Genomic DNA, 15,856 nt, shown 5'->3' with positions numbered 1-15,856 from the left:
CCGCTGTCAATCAAACTGCTTCCTGCTTCACGATGCGGTTTGTTATTGAAGCGAAGCTCCTTTAAATGTGTGGAGGAACTTAAGGGACCGAGTCGATGAAGTTGGTAAGTTTTTTTGTCTCTTCTAGTAACGCCAATTGTTTATTTTAAGTGGAATTCAACCGGGAATTATAACTATTTTATTAGTTTTCCCAAACTAGCGTCAGTTGAAATACGAACGACGACATATAAGAGCGCTTTAGTGGCTACCTGACGTTTCCTCCCCCGTAAAACTTTCCCATCCTGTTGTATCCAACGTTCCCTTTATTTCTAGATTTTACGGGGACTAAAAGCGATATTTCTTCTATGAAACGAAAAAGATATAAAGACCGTTCACGAGATGTCGGGGCCCCAGGAGCAAAATCGGAAACGACGCCCCCCGAAAATGTTTTTGATCACGACCGACCTAAAGGTCCAGGACGAGTTGGAAGGTACCATTCGGCTGTTGCGGGGGAACATCTGCCAGGAGCAGGACCTGGGCAAAAGCAGGGGTGACCACTCCTGGTTCAAGGTATCAGAAACACACACACACACACACACTCTCACACACACTTTAACTTCAAATGCAAATGTTCTCAATCCACACAAAACCTTCGCTGAAACCTGTCTTACCTGGCCAGGTAGACCCCTTCTTTCCCACCGAAGCCTGTTGAGCAACTGTTTATCAGTCCGAGTGTTACTTATCTACTCTGCTGTTTATTCATTTGCAACTTTTCTTAAAACAATTCATTTCCCTTGTTTTTTTTTTTTTTTTTTTTTTTTTTTTACTCTAGCAAGTGTGGCGTTTGGAAACGTGAAACAATAAAACAATGCTTTTGTGCCGTGACGCTCAGCAGAATGTTCTCATACTGAACAAGCACAAGACAAATATGTTGATGACACATTGCACAAAAAAAAAAAAGGGATATAAGAATCACACTTCTTATAGTTACACTTTGGGTTCGCTGAATTAGTTTTGGCATTCTTCTTTCAAACAATCAAGAAACAAAGGCCGACCTCCTGCAGGTGGGCCCTCGTGAATGTCCTAAATTCAATGAGAGATCCATTTGTTTTGCGTCACCCTTGGCAAATGTTCGGACATACTTGGTTATCGCCCGGGTTGCCTGGCGCTCTGTGGCGACTTTGCTCTTGTTCAACCCCCCTTTCCTCCTCTCTCTCTCCCCCTGTGCCTCCTCTCCGGATCTCCCGGGCTCCCGCAGGTGCTGGACAATGGCGTTATTGCAAAAATAGAGAGGAAGTTCCTGCTTGAAGTTCCGAATGACCTCGTCGGTTTGTTGGAGCCCGTTTCGGATCCAGAAGCCCGCCTGAAGCTGCGAAGTAATATGCCGAATACCATTTAAAAATTACGTCTCAGACATACTTTATACATCAATATATTGTGACCGAGCCGAACAGTCGTGGGAAAATTTCTGGAAATAGTCCTTCTTTATAAATCCTTATCACGTCCCTGTGTACAAGTAGAAATGCATGATTACAGATTAATAAGAAAAGGTCAACATTAGTTCAAAAATTGAACATATGCAATACAGTGATCCCTCGCTGTAACGCGGTTTACTTTTCACGGATTTGCATCGTGCATTGTGTTCTGCATTCCGATTGGCTAAAAAGTCACTCCGCTTCTTCTCTACCTGTGCGTCAATAACGTTGCAGTTTAATACGTACACGTACGTAAAACAGCTTGCCAAATTTACATGACGTACGTGCAAATTCTCTCACAATTTCAAGTTTCTCTAAAACCCATAATGTTGACAAAACGCTCTGGACCGACAAAAGGGCCCAAAAGGCAGAGGAAGATGCTATCTATCGCAGATAAAGTTAAACTTCTGGACATGCTAAGGGAAGGTAGAAGCTATGCGGCTGTAGGTCGGCATTACGGAATGAATTAATCTTCTGCTCATTCCATAAAGAAGGAAGAAAAAAACATAAGGACGACAGCAGCGATGTATAATAGAGTATTTAATTGTATAATAATTGTAAAAAAAACAGATTTTGCCTATCACGGGTTCTTTTTGGAACGTAACCCCCGCGAAAAACAAGGGTTTACTGTACCCCTTTATAGAAAGGGCTCAGATGTAGAAACCATAAAAGCACGTTGGTAGATGCATTCGGTTGAGGCGCCACGTGACTTCAAAATAAATGCCAGGAGTTGGACGCGAGTCAAAGCGCTCTTATTTTGGGACGTCGTGAGCAAGAGGTCCACTTGTTTGGAGGGCACACCGTGGGACTCCCCGAAGCGCCGCATTCAGAAACGAACCGGCGCAAGTACGATCGAGTGCCACTAGTTGATTCTCTCGTCGGGGTGTCATTGTTTCCTTCAGACAACCCTGGGAAGCTGCAGCAGCTGGCCTCGCTGCCCATCGGCTCCCCGCTGTGGGTCCAGATCGGACAAATGGACGAGCTGGCGGAGGCAGAGCTGAAATACGCCGGCCCGCTGACCAGAGGAAGCAGCGCCGTGTTCTTCGGGGTGCAGCTCAAGGTGAGATCGGCTGATTTGCCGAAACAAATTCAAGGTCGATCGTCTGAGAAAATGAAGCCCTTTTTTTTGCGCCGGCTGTTTGGAAATTGTCTGATTTTTTTTTTTTTTTTTTTTTAAATAATTAATTAAATAAATCTGATTAGCAGGCAGGACTTTGTGGCGCGGAAAGAATGATAATCTTTTATCTTGTGTTTGATGCTGGACCCGACGTCCGCTTAGCTCAGCTTAGCATAACAGCTTTGTCCATCTAGAGTTGGTCCAAAGTCCACGCCTGGACTTTTCAACGCCGCAACGCTTTGAATCTCCAGAGTAAGATCACGGAGGAAAGCGTGGTGTTTTGCTGTCTCCTGCAGGGCTCGGCGGCGGGCAAAGGCGCCAACAACGGCTCCTTTAAAGGCCAGAGGTTCTTCGTCTGCCCCGATGCCTGCGGCCTCTTCCTTCCCGTCAGTCACATCCGCCTCCGACACTGGTCCCGCGGCGCCGAGCAGGACGCGCGCGAGCGAGAAGCGCGCCGCCGCAGCGGCAGCAATCCGTCCGCGATTATCCCGCAGCCCAGCAACGGGCACCATCCGCCGCGGGACGCGCAACACGGCCGCCACATCAGCTTCCGCGAGCGCCGTCCCATCAGCCCGCCGCCGCACGCCTTCGGCATCCTGCCTCGGACGGCGGAGCCGCCGCCCGCCGCCGCGCACAACCAGGTGCAGGTCCGAGGCCCGGCCTCGCCGCCGCCGTTCCACGTGGGCGAGCGAGTCTGCTTCGCCCTGGACGACGGCACGGGGAGGGGCGAGGTTCGCTTCGTGGGGCCTCTGCCCGGACGCTCGTCCTCGGGGATGTACGTCGGACTCCTGCTGGTCAGTGTCATGCCGACATCCGGTTTCTTCCATGGTTTTGATTGGCCGGGAAAAACGAGGCGAAACAAGGCTCTTTTTAATTACATTACATTACATTTGGCAGACGCTTTTATCCAAAGCGACTTACAATAGAGGACATAAGAACTGCAAATACACTTGCAAATACAAGATGCACAGGAAATATACAGAACATTAAGCTGGGGTTAGTTTTTTTTTTTTTTTTTTTTTTAGGACAAAGACGTACACACACACACACACACACACACACACATACTGTATAGCCTAACTTGGTGCCTAACCTGATGTGAGGCAGCTCAAACATCAGCGCAGTAAAAAGTCCTGAAAGAGAAAAGTTTTTACCTGTTTCTTGAAGGTTGAGAGATGATGCTCGTCTTGTTGCTCCCGCCAACTTTTAAGTTAATGATGATGATTTTTCTCACTTTTAAACATTTCGCTGCGCTCTGATTCCACCTAAGATAAAGATAAGGTAAACTGTAAATTATTTTGTCACAGCACCGTAACAGTTATAAGTGTCAAATAAATATGAATATCAATATAAATAGAGACAAAATTAGAAAAACGAAAGACATCCACTAATAAATAACCAGCAGAGAGAACATCATCAAGGATACAGGATGGAGGGAAAAAAAAGGGTGATAATAAACAACATAAACGGCGTGTCAATAACAATGACAAGAATAAAAGAAATTAACAAAAATAGGCAGGAAGTAAACCGGCTTTAAAAAAAGGCAACAGAGTTAAGGCATGACACGTGAATGAAGCAGCGAGGTTGTGATATAAAACACGTCAAACATCATTGTTTTACACTGCTCAAAAAAATAAAGGGAACCCTTAAAAAGCACATCCTAGATATAAATGAATGAAATATTCTTATGAAATACTTTGCTCTTCACACAGTTGAATGTGCTGACAACAAAATCACACCAAAATGATCAATGGAAATCAATTGTATCAACCCATGGAGGTCTGGATTAGGAATCACACTCAAAATTAAAGTGTAAAAACAAACTCCAGGCTGATCCAACTTTGATGTAATGTCCTTAAAACAAGTCCAAATGAATCTGTGTTGCTTCCTGAGTGGACACTATGATTTCACACAAGTGTGATTGACTTGGAGTTACATTGTGTTGTTCAAGTGTTCCCTTTATTTTTTTGAGCAGTATATTTTTGAGGCACGCCGTATTTAAAAAGGGCGGTTTTCTATTAACCCCGCGTTCTTTCCGCTGCATTTTCTCTTCCAGGACACTCCTGTCGGCAACTGGGACGGCTTCTACAGAGGAGAGAAGCTCTGCCACATTCCTTCCTCCCTGTACGGCCTCTTACTGTCAGCCGGCAAAGTCGCCGCAGGTAGAGGAGCCTCTTCTCCGGACGCCGTCTCGTAGCGGTTTCGTTTAAAACCGTGTTTTATTCTTCCATTTCCGTCCCGTCAGAGCCCAAACCCCAGCGGCACAACCCTCTCCTGCAAATCCCCAAATCCATCCTGAAGCCCGTGACGCCGATGACGCCCATTTCGCCTCCGGTTTCGGCGCCCAAGGTGGCCCTGATGCCGCCCGTCAAATCGGCGGCCAAGCCCCCTCCGCTGCCGCCGCCAAAGCCCGTCCACTATCACCCGCCGCCGGCCCCGCCTCCCAAACCCCAGCCGGACCAACCGCCGCACGCCAACGGCGCCCACCACCCTTCCTCGCCGCCGGACGTCGAGGAAGCACCGGCGCGGGAGGACGACGACGAGGAGGAGGTGTGGCTGGAGGGCGAGCTGGAGGTGGGCTCCATGGTGGAGGTGAACGACCCGCCTCTTTTCGGCGTGATCCGCTGGATCGGATACATCGGCGGGATCGCCGAGCGAGTGGCGGGAATCGAGCTGGTGGGTCCAAACCTGGAAGCACGGGAAGAGACAAACACAACACGCGATTAATCTCACTGTCATATGTCTGTGTGTGTGTGTGTGTGTGTGTGTGTGTGTGTGTGTGTTAGGATCAGGAGCTGTCAGCCGGTACAGACGGCAGCTATCTCGGTGAGCGCCACTTCCGCTGCCCGCCAAATAAGGGGCTCTTCGTCAAGCTGCGCAACTGCAGGAGGGATTCCAGGTTCCCGGCCCCGGAGACGCCTGTCAATCAAGTGGAGCGCTGCAACTCCATAGGTACGCCGGAGAAGATGCATCCCTGACGGAGGGGATGGTCTGGTTGTGACCGTCACCGCCCCTCACACACACACACACACACACACACACACACGTGTGAGGTTTTCTGGGAATTTAACATGTCAAATCCCCCCCCAACAAAAGGTTAAAAAAATGGCCACACAAAGAACACATTCAGAAGACACACTGATAAGAGATGTGTGTGTGTGTGTGTGTGTGTGTGTGTGTGTGTGTGTGTGTGTGTGTGTCTGTCTAATAGAGGTTCAGGTCCACCTGAGAAACACACCTTGGATCCAAATCCACCAATTATTTTAACATTATTGGTCACCTACCAGATTTAGAACCTGGAGGAAACAGATCCATGAACGTGTGTGTGTTTGTGTGTGTGAGTGTGTGTGTGTGGATTAGTAATCAGGGTTCAGGTTCATCTGAGAAACACGACTTGATTCCAAATCCACTGATCATTTATTGTGATCAGGATTATTTTAACATGTTATTTGACACTTGCTAGGTTGGAGGAGACTCAGATCCATGTACTTTCAGGGGTGGTTGTGTTCGTGTGTGTGTGTGTGTGTGTGTGTCTGTGTCTGTGTGTGTGTGTAATCCACCTGAGAAACACACCTTGGATCCAAATCCATTGATTATTTTAACATTATTTAACCTGGAGGAGACAGAGGTCCACGTACACGTGTGTGTGTCTGTGTCTGTGTCTGTGTCTGTGTCTGTGTGTGTGTGTGTGTGTGTGTGTGTGTGTGTGTGTGTGTGTGTGTGTGTGTGTGTGTGTGTGTGTGTGCATGTGTGTGTGGATTAGTAATCAGGTCCGTCTGGATCCAAATCCACCAATAAAATATTGTGATTAGGATTCTTTTAACATGCTATTTGACACCTACCAGGGTCAGAACCCGGAGGAGACTGAGATCCATGTTCTGACTGGGGTGTGTGTGTGTGTGTGTGTGCGTGTGTGTGTGCGCACAGCTTTTGCAGAGTGGGGCAGCGAGCGCGTGGACGAGCAAACCCCCCCCGTGGAGGGGGACGAGGCCAGGGATCTCTACCACGGCTGGAAGAGGGGCATCCAGGGTCACCTCAACTCCTGCTACCTGGACGCCACTCTCTTCAGGTGGGGGTCGAGGTCTCCTCGTGGAGCGAGAAGATCTCCTCCGCTAAGAAGACCACCGGATCAGCCGCCCGGATGTTTCCTCCGCCCTGGAAAGCAGATCCAAAACCCCTCTCTCTCCGTCCTCCTCCTCCAGTTTGTTCTCCTGCTGCGACTCTGCCGACTTGGTGTTATTCAGGCCCGGCCATCCCGACGACGACGACCAGAGTTCCCGCCAGGCGCAGGAGCTTCTGCGCTGCGAGATCGTCAACCCCCTTCGCAGGTCAGCGCCAGCTCCGAAACCAGGACGCCTGTTTATATTTTTATTTTTTTATTTTTTTTTCCGGCGACCAATCACAGAGCTCCATTCGCGCCCATGTGACCCAGACAGAGGCTAGCATTCATCTCCCGAGGGAAGCGGTTAGCGCTTCCACCGCACAGCGAGAAGGTTTCTGGTTCTATTCCATGTTCTCCCCTGGTGTTCCTCTGGGTTCCTCCTGCAATCCAAACACACACAGAAGTTTTAGGCGCCATATTAGCATACATGGCAGGTGAACGTTTGGGTCCCGTGGTCACGTCGGTACTTCCTGGTTCTCCAAGGTACGGCTACGTGTGCGCCAGCAAGACCATGGCCTTGAGACGACTTCTGGAGGCGGCGGATAGCAACACGGGTTTCACCGATCAAGAGAAAGGTATGTTCGTGTGTGTGTGTGTGTGTGTGTGTGTTTTCATGTGTGCTCCCACACCGGTTTGTTGTCGAAGAATGCCGTCACGCCGCTGTCGTTGTGTGTTTGTCAAGATCCGGAGGAGTTCCTCAACAAGCTTTTCCAGCTTCTGAGAGTGGAACCGCTCCTCAAGATCAGGTCACTTATCTTTGACCGGCATGCCTACACACACACACACACACACACACACACACACACACACACATACTCAGAGTTTTATTCTAAACTAAGGAATGTTCCAGGAATGAACTCTTGTGTTCTTCCCTCCAGATCCATGACTCAGCAGCCACAGGAGTGTCACCTGTACCAGCTCTTCCCACCGTCGTCTCCCCCCTCGCCGTTGTCGCCCACGCCGTCCTCGCCGCTGGACTCCCCCATTCCTCTGACGGCGCCGTCGTCCGGCCGGATGCGCGTGGCCAGCGTCCAGACCCTGCTGGAGTCCTCCTTCCACCACGCCGGCCTCAAGTTCGTGGAGGTATCAGAAGCACGGTCCCAGGAAGCGGGATCCTGCCTTGGCGGTTTTCCAATCACTCACCAATCATCTGAATCTATTTTATTCTATTTTATAGAATTGTATTTTGTTTTACAGATTGTTATAGAATTTCATTTTATTTTATAGAATTTTGTTTAGTTTTATGGATATTTTTATTTTATAGAATTTTGTTTTATTTTTAAGAATTTTATAGGATTTTATTTTATTTTACTGAATTTTATTATGTTTCTCATAGTTTTTTTTTTCATAGAATTTAATTGTATTTTATAGAATTTTGTTTTATTTCATTGGATTTTTTTTTATTTTATCAGATTTTATTTTATAGGATTTTTTTTATTTCATAGAATTCTGTTTTATTTTATAGGATTTTTTTATTTTATAGAATTTTGTTTTATTTTTAAGAATTTTATAGGATTTTATTTTATTTTACACTATTTTATTTTGTATCTCATAGGTTTTTTTATTTCATAGAATTCTGTTTTATTTTATAGGATTTTTTTATTTCATAGAATTTTTTATTTTGTAGGCTTTTATTTATAGGATTTTTTATTTTATTTTATAGAATTCTGTTTTATTTTATAGGATTCTTTTATTTTATAGGATTTTTTTATTTTATAGGCTTTTATTTATAGGATTTTTTATGTCATAGAATTCTGTTTCATTTTATAGGATTTTTTTTATTTAATAGAATATAATTTTATTTTTTAGAATTTTATAGGATTTTATTTTTTTATACAATTTTATTTTATTTCACCAGATTTTTTTTATTTAGAGAATTTTGATTTATTTTATAAAATTTTATTTTATAGAATTTTATAGATTTTTTTTTTTATTTTATAGAGCTGAATTTAATTTATTTTATCACATCGACATTTATTTTAACCAATTTTTGGCTTCATTCCCCCTCCCAAGGCTCCCTCCTCCCTCCTGCTGCTCATGCCCAGGTTCGGGAAGGACTTCAAAATGTTCGACGCCATCTTGCCGACCCTCAGCCTGGACATCACCGACCTGCTGGACGACAGTAAAATATCTAATCATCTCCACGGGTTCTTCCCGAAACAGAAGAAGTCAACGTGACACATAATCCGTCATTACGATAACAATAATTGAGGCTCTCCCGTATCATTAAAGAAGGAAGAAAACGTAATAAGATGTTTGTGAAAATGGGACGCTGAATGAATGTTTTGTCTGCAGCTCTGAGGCAGTGCAGCATCTGCCAGGGTGTGGCTGAATGGGAGTGTCCGGAGTGCTACGACGACGCAGACATCGCTCCCGGACGTCTCAAGCAGTACTGCCACACCTGCAACACTCAGGTGCGCCAACCTGTGCTAGCAGGCGGAGGAAAAAAAATCAGAAAAATGAGAAGAATCTGCTCAAAACTGTGGCTTTCATACATGAGGAAACACAATTTTTCTATTTCCTGTCCGCTGGCACATCAGGTCCACAGTCACAAAAAGCGATCGTCCCACCGTCCGGTGCAGCTGGTCGTCCCCGAGGGGCAGCGTCCCGCTTCTCTGGACTGCCACCGCCAGCGGATGTCTCTGTTTGCGGTGACCTGCATCGAGACCAGCCATTACGTGAGCTTCGTCAAGCACGGGCCGCTCGCCGCCGACTGGCTGTTTTTTGACAGCATGGCCGACCGGGAAGGTGAGGCGCGTCTGTTCGTATTACCCTATATATAGGGTATAACCCTATTTATAGAATTTTATTTTATCATGTAGAATTTTATTTTATTTTATATAATTTTGTTTTATTTTATAGAATTTTGTTTTATTTTGTAGGATTTTTTTTTATTTCATAGAATTTTATTTTATTTTTTTGAATTTTATAGGATTTTACTTTATAGAATTTAATTTCATATCATTTTGTAAGATTTTTTTATTTTACTGAATTTTGTTTTATCATGTAGAATTTTATTTTATTTCATAGGATATATTTATTTCGTAAAATTTCATTCTATCTTATAGAATTTTATGTTTTAGAATTTTATAGGATCTGTATCTGAGTTTTTCATTTTATAGAATTTTATCTTATCGTGTTTTTTTTTTTTCATTTTATTTTATAGGAAATTTTTATTTTGTAGACTTTCATTTTATTTTATAGAATTTTATAGGATTTTTTTATTTTATAGACCTGAATTTAATTTATTTTACGACATCCACATTTATTATTCATCTCACCCAGGAGGCGAGAACGGCTTCAATATCCCGCTGGTGAAGGCGTGTCCCGAGGTGGGACGCTTCCTCAGCCTGTCAGAGGAGGAGCTGGGCCGAGTGGATCCCGCCTCCCTCCGCGAAACCGCCCGCCGGCTGCTTTGTGACTCCTACATGTGTCTGTACCACAGCCCCGAGCTCAGCCTGTACAAGTGACGAGGAATCCCCGACATCCCTCTTCACGACGGATTTTTGCGTTTACAAAACGGAATTTTGCACTTTGCAGCAGGCCGACATTAAAAAAAGAGACGCTCAGACCTGCCCGTAACCTGCAGATGCGCAAACCCTCCGTGCGAACAAATGTTTTTCTCCCACCCGTTGCCTTTGGGCGGCTGCACGATCAACTGACTGACAGGTGCCTTATCGATAGATTTACACGGCAGTGTGTAGGGGTGGATGGAAAAAGTGTTCCACAAAAAATGACAGTCAGCATTGCACTACATTTATCCGTGATGTTTTAACATTACACGTGGGTATTTTGATATAACACAGCCACACTAGGTCTATAAAATAATGTTTTGGTTGTTTATATTTTGCCTGACAGTAAGAGCATGTAACTTTTAAATATTTTGTATGATTACAATATATTGTCAAAATACTCTTTCTTGCATTGCTGACAAAAGTATTTGACTCTGAATATGTAAAGTAGTAATTTAATGGATTCATTATCAGTGACATAACATTCCCCCCCTGTTAGCCAAAAATGTATTTTTCTTCCACAAGTTATTAAATAAACAAACTAGAAAGAAGTGTGTGTGTGTGCAGGAGACATTTTCATGCATGCATAGCAGAGAGGGGTTGGTATGTTTACAATCAACTTAAAAAGTTGTTTGTGAAATTTGAGTTGCAGCGCACCTCCAGGCCGCTAGGGGGCGCTGTGGGGAACCACACCCATTAACTGCGTCATCATTACGAGCCGGACCGGAACTAGCGAAGAAGAGCCGCCTCGTCCCCAACACACAAGGGTCGTATTTCCGCTATTTTAGTCAAATAATTGAAGAAAATACTTAGTCGGCCGCGGTTTTGGATGTCTCAGTAAGGTAAGGAGGAGTTTAAATCTCAAACGGACGGTTTTGGATGTGTCGTAGGGGTTTTGCTGTCGAAACAACAGTGACACCAGCACGGTCGCTCGTCCGTATTTTCTGCCCTCCGTCCCGTCGTTGCTTCGACGCAGAAAATGACATTTTAGGGGAGGTTTTTGCGGAAATACAGCGATAACCGACTCAGTCCGTCTGCGAAGGGAGGAAATTCCTAAACCCGTTTAATCCGTTAAAAACTTCCGTGAGTCCGGTGGGTTTTTCGGAACACCATTATAATACCGCTCGAATTTAGCAATAGTTGTGGATGCTGGTGGCGGGCTGCGAGGAGAGCATCCACGACCGGAAGTGACTCATCAAAATAAAAGCACGCTGGCGGTGGTAAACTTTTCATTTATTCTGAAACCTGGTGATTTCGTCTCATTTTCCATTAAAAAACAGACCCAAGTTTGTCTAGAATTGAAATATATTTGACTTTTCCCTGTTGTTTACCACTTAATGAGAGCTAGTTTTAAAAGTCATTTTAAATCATGTTTAATTTTGTCTTTGCTCCCACAGACTAGCAGCACTCATGCCATATTTATTGTTTTTATTTTACATAAATAATTAATTTTGCAACAAATTTATGACAAACTCATTGCAAAACGTAATCCCAGCAGAGGACAAATAATTTTAACTAAATTGTAGTTCTAATTGGAAATCATGATGTTCAAGACAGTGTTTTAATTTTTTTTTTTTATTAAGTAGCTTTTTTGTTTCTATCACTGTGGTTGAATATCGTGCAATTTCCAGCTGAGACCAGGCAAGGAATTAACAACATTATATATTGCATGTATGTTTGCACAAGATGCTAATTCCTCACCTACCAGATTTAGAACCTGGAGGAGAGATCCGAATTCTTAATATGTTACCTGAGGTAATTTCCTGAAGATACCTTTATTTTAAATGGTGTTATTATCAATGTGTTTTTTCCTTTTGGTCTCTTTTGTTTAACTTGCTTTTTTTTTGGTTTTTCTCTGTACCGCCTGTCCAGGTAGTCTCAGTGGTGTAGAAGGTCGGTCGGTTGCCATGGCGTCTCCAGGGGGACAAGGAGGTGGAGCTCTGTCGACGAGAGGAGGCCTGGGTGCCAGGAGGATGAAGTGGGCGCTGGAGCTGAGTCTGGGCAGCACCAGGTGAACACAGAACGAACCTCGCAATTCTGACAGCTTCATCCTCCGTTCGTCCGACAGGGGACGCTATTTCCCTAATCCTTCATCTTTCAGGCGGCGAGCTATTCAGGATTCAAAGCGTTTCTTGTCTGGGAAGGTGTTTCCTTGTTCAAAGAAATTCATAGTTTTCCCTCCTCAGTGCAGCCAGATAGATCGTGATGGATAAACAGATAACAAACACACAATGTAAATAATGTGGGGAAATGTAAACAGTATACAGAATTGAAACAGTATTCGCAAGATGTGCAAGTGAGCTCATGTTTGAATGTGCAAACGCAAAAAAAAAAAAGGCAGGTGCAGCTTGTGTGTAGACAGTTAAATCAGCAGTTCATTTCCATGAACAGTTGAGCACAGCAGAAGACGGTGTTTGACTCTGTCGACAGTCAGTTGTTCAGGAGTCTGACAGCAGTCGGGTAGAACGAGTTCTTTAGTTGTGTTAGTTGTGTGTTCTACATTTTGAACCCCTTTACTTCTGGCTGGGAGGGTAGGTGTGTGAACGGACTGTGGTGGAGGCGGCTCTAGATGCAGAGAAGGCGGTGTGCCGTCCTGGTGATCTTCTCTGCAGCCTTTACCATTCACTGCAGGCGTTTGTGGTCCAGAGCAGTGATGCAGCTGGTTAAGATGCTCTCAGCAATGCTACTATAGAAGTTGCTGAGGATCTTAGGCGACATGCCAAACCTCCTCAGAAAATGCAGCCGCTGCTGAGTCCTCTTCACCGTCTGTGTGGCCTCACTCCTCTCCTTCTGACAAGGTGATCTCTAATCTCCCGTTATCTGATGGCCAGATGAGAAATCTTTTTGAACAGCTTGAGTGATAAGATTCATATTTCGAAGACAGCCGCGGTGATGGATGTTATTTTATGCCTCATTTGTGTTTGCGGGTCCTCAAGTAAAGTTTATTCAGAACAAAGGATTATCCGATATTACTGTATTTGTCGCACTGTAAGGCGCACTTAAAATCCTTAAATGTTCTCAAAAACCGGCCATGCGCCTTTTGTATGAATTCTTGTTGCACTTACTGACCTCCAACCAGTTTTATGTGGTACACTGCGCTCAAACACCCGTCAAAATGTTTTAGTGCGATTTTGGTAAGCAATATTAAAGTGAGTCTTTGGTTGAATAAGGGTTCAACATGAGACATCGTTAGATAACTAGTTATATAGAGCTGGAATACAACGTTGTTCCAACCTCACACTAACTTCAGGTGTCTGCTATCGCTGCCAACCATAAACCAATTAGAAAACAGTATGTAGCACGCTTTAGGGAAGCAAATTCATTTATTCAGGGAATAAAGCGAGAGGAATGAGATGAAAAAGTTAGACTAAACTGAACTACACTTTTGTTTTGCTTTATATACCGTACGTTTTATTGTGCGCCTTATGACGCGGTGCGACTTATGTATGAAAATAGAGTCCGCATTGATATTCTGTCTTATAGTACAGTGCGTTTTATGGTACGCAAAATATGGTAGTCTGTCATGGTGATTTGTTTGGTTATCACACAAAAAAACAGTTCTCCAGTTCATTTTTCTTTTGCTGTTAAGTCATTTCTGGCTTCTCCACTTTTTCCTCTCAAGACATAGTCGCAATTCTCGCAGGAACATCTGATAATATGATGTCACAGATTAATGTAGATGACCGGATGAAAGATGAAGATGCGGTAGCCTGGACACAAACCTTGCCGAAGGTTCTGCAAATCCGCCGGTCGTCTCCGGGTTCGTCAGAAACAGCCGATATGTGCCGGCGCGCTGACCTTTTTTTGTATCGCAGGAGCCGCGGAGACCGGCAAGGCGGGCAGGGCGACGTCGTCTACCCGATCGGATACTCTGAGAAACCCGTCCCCGACACCAGCATCCAGGAGACCGACAAGAACCTGGTGGAGAAGGTGAGCGACGGGCGGAGACCTCGCGGTGTCACGTGTGAGGATAGGAAAGATAGCGACGATATGTAGCTAACTCTGCTTCCTCTGCGGTGCAGCGCTGCTGGGACGTGGCTCTGGGCCCCCTCAAACAGATCCCCATGAACCTCTTCATCATGTACATGTCGGGCAACACCATCTCCATCTTCCCCATCATGATGGTGTGCATGATGGCCTGGAGGCCTATTCAGGCGCTGATGTCCATGTCTGCCAGTGAGTAGCCCACTTTTATTTCTTATAGACCCTTTGGTGGAACATGCATGAGGAGATGGTGGTGGTGGTGAACGTTCTGACGGGTTTGCTCTCCCAGCCTTCAAGCTGCTGGAGAGCTCCAGCCAGCAGTGGCTCCAGGGGCTGGTGTACCTGGTGGGGAACCTGCTGGGCTCGGCGTTGGCCATCTACAAGTGTCAGTCCATGGGGCTGCTTCCAACGCACTCGTCCGATTGGCTGGCGTTCATCGATCCGCCTCAGGTACGCAGCTCCGCTAAGCTGTTTAGAGCAAAGACACTTAACCTCGGTTGTTTCACGTGACGCCGCGTGTCTTCCTTCCACAGCGGATGGAGATCATGGGTGGAGGGATGGTGTTGTGAGGAGGACGAAACTGGATCCGGATGTTTGCGTTCTCTCACCTGTGGCCGAAAAGTCAAGATGAAACTTTTTTTGTTTTTTGCCCAGCTCTTGTCCCTAAACGGAAAGAAAAACCAATTCAGGCTCTGCTGCCGTGACGGGACGTCGGCGGGCGGGACGAGCGCGGCGGAAGCGGCCGCCGTCACACAGCCTCTCGCGCTACAAACACTTCACTTAAAGCCTGTCGCTCTGTCCGTGGCTTTTTTTTTTTTTTTTTTTCTCCCGCAAGTGCTAAATGTCACAGCACCACTTCTAACACGTGTTTTCTTTCCTAGCTGAATCGCTTAGATCCTGGGATGTCTATCGGTTTATTTTATCTTAATTTTCTTCGGAGTACAAGTCAGTAATAACCACTATGTAGTCGGGCCACAGTGTCGAGTTTCCACTCTGTTGAAACAACCCATCGCTTCCTTCACCTTTCCTCCTCCTCCTCCTCGCACTTGTTAGTTTTCACCGTGCGGCTCCTCATCTTCCATCAGCATGATTTTAGCATGCTAGCCTTCCATCGCTAACCTCTTTAATTTATAAGCCCGTTTTTAATTTATCTACGAGAGAGTCTTCTATGAGAGAAATCCTTATCGGTTGAGATGTCTTTCAACTGTTTCAATAAAATGTATGAGATTAAGAAAAACACAAACAGATGTTTGTTTGTTTGTTTGTTCTTGGGATGGAGACGACACCCCATCTTAATTCTTCCCCACTGGGCGGAAGCAGCCTGTTTATTATGATTTCATTACAATCCCAGAAGTTGAATAAATCACCCCTCCAGAGGCCCCGCTGAGATGTTCAAAGCTGAGAATGGAAAAAGCGCGACCCTTTGACCTCCACTGTCACACAAACCTGTTCTCCGCGTGAGTGTCATCTGGAGAATTTCCTTTATCACGGATGTTTTTATATCTAAACAGTCGGGGCTGCCCTTTGTGCACCTTAACCTTCGACAATCTAATCCCTCCATCATAGAGGGTTTAATGCCAAATGTGTTTTCAGTAGCTTTCTGGACAGCTGTGAGTGTCGGCGACAG

At 45.2% G+C, this 15,856-nt stretch overlaps 2 protein-coding genes and 1 long non-coding RNA gene across 4 annotated transcripts; 2 read left to right on the top strand and 1 right to left on the bottom strand.

The window, feature by feature from the left end:
• The first annotated feature begins 44 nt into the window (after nt 1–44).
• cyld3 (cylindromatosis (turban tumor syndrome) 3) lies at nt 45–10,796 on the top strand. 2 transcript variants are annotated; one of them, XM_086165672.1, is made up of 17 exons: nt 45–104; nt 313–549; nt 1,238–1,355; nt 2,357–2,514; nt 2,868–3,365; nt 4,628–4,733; nt 4,817–5,247; nt 5,358–5,523; nt 6,499–6,640; nt 6,774–6,899; nt 7,217–7,308; nt 7,416–7,479; nt 7,612–7,816; nt 8,747–8,855; nt 9,029–9,147; nt 9,274–9,481; nt 10,019–10,796. In XM_086165672.1, the coding sequence occupies exons 2-17, from the start codon at nt 379–381 to the stop codon at nt 10,201–10,203; spliced, it is 2,898 nt and encodes a 965-aa protein (XP_086021798.1). In that variant the 5' UTR covers nt 45–104; nt 313–378; the 3' UTR covers nt 10,204–10,796. The 2 variants fall into 2 exon arrangements, with proteins under 2 accessions (XP_086021798.1, XP_086021799.1); XM_086165673.1 differs by having other exon boundaries at nt 89–104; nt 359–549.
• Nucleotides 6,929–7,735, bottom strand: LOC147223429 (uncharacterized). The gene is made up of 3 exons (XR_015107562.1): nt 7,643–7,735; nt 7,363–7,503; nt 6,929–7,113 (listed from the first exon to the last, which is right to left on the bottom strand). It is a non-coding gene; the product is annotated as an uncharacterized LOC147223429 (long non-coding RNA).
• Nucleotides 10,797–10,936: 140 nt separating the features above from the next.
• Nucleotides 10,937–15,472, top strand: emc4 (ER membrane protein complex subunit 4). Its single transcript, XM_086165677.1, has 6 exons — nt 10,937–11,087; nt 12,118–12,256; nt 14,061–14,175; nt 14,268–14,421; nt 14,519–14,679; nt 14,763–15,472. Exons 2-6 carry the CDS (start codon nt 12,153–12,155, stop codon nt 14,796–14,798), a joined length of 570 nt encoding a protein of 189 aa, XP_086021803.1. The 5' UTR covers nt 10,937–11,087; nt 12,118–12,152; the 3' UTR covers nt 14,799–15,472.
• The last annotated feature ends 384 nt before the right edge of the window (nt 15,473–15,856 follow it).

The sequence above is a fragment of the Fistularia commersonii genome, chromosome 19 (assembly GCF_037954325.1).
Source record: "Fistularia commersonii isolate RoL2024-O1a breed Wild chromosome 19, RoL_Fcom_v1.0, whole genome shotgun sequence".
NCBI lineage: Eukaryota > Metazoa > Chordata > Actinopteri > Syngnathiformes > Fistulariidae > Fistularia > Fistularia commersonii.
This window is presented reverse-complemented; position numbering and strand designations above follow the sequence as displayed.

Excerpts from the sequence above, each read along its gene's own strand:
- emc4 (XM_086165677.1), top strand. The coding sequence starts at position 12,153 with ATGGCGTCTCCAGGGGGACAAGGAGGTGGAGCTCTGTCGACGAGAGGA. Across the intron at positions 12,257-14,060 it reads CTGAGTCTGGGCAGCACCAG|GAGCCGCGGAGACCGGCAAG; the intron begins GTGAACACAGAA and ends TTTGTATCGCAG. Across the intron at positions 14,176-14,267 it reads ACAAGAACCTGGTGGAGAAG|CGCTGCTGGGACGTGGCTCT; the intron begins GTGAGCGACGGG and ends TCTGCGGTGCAG.
- cyld3 (XM_086165672.1), top strand. The coding sequence starts at position 379 with ATGTCGGGGCCCCAGGAGCAAAATCGGAAACGACGCCCCCCGAAAATG. Across the intron at positions 4,734-4,816 it reads AGCCGGCAAAGTCGCCGCAG|AGCCCAAACCCCAGCGGCAC; the intron begins GTAGAGGAGCCT and ends CCGTCCCGTCAG. Across the intron at positions 5,524-6,498 it reads GGAGCGCTGCAACTCCATAG|CTTTTGCAGAGTGGGGCAGC; the intron begins GTACGCCGGAGA and ends GTGTGCGCACAG.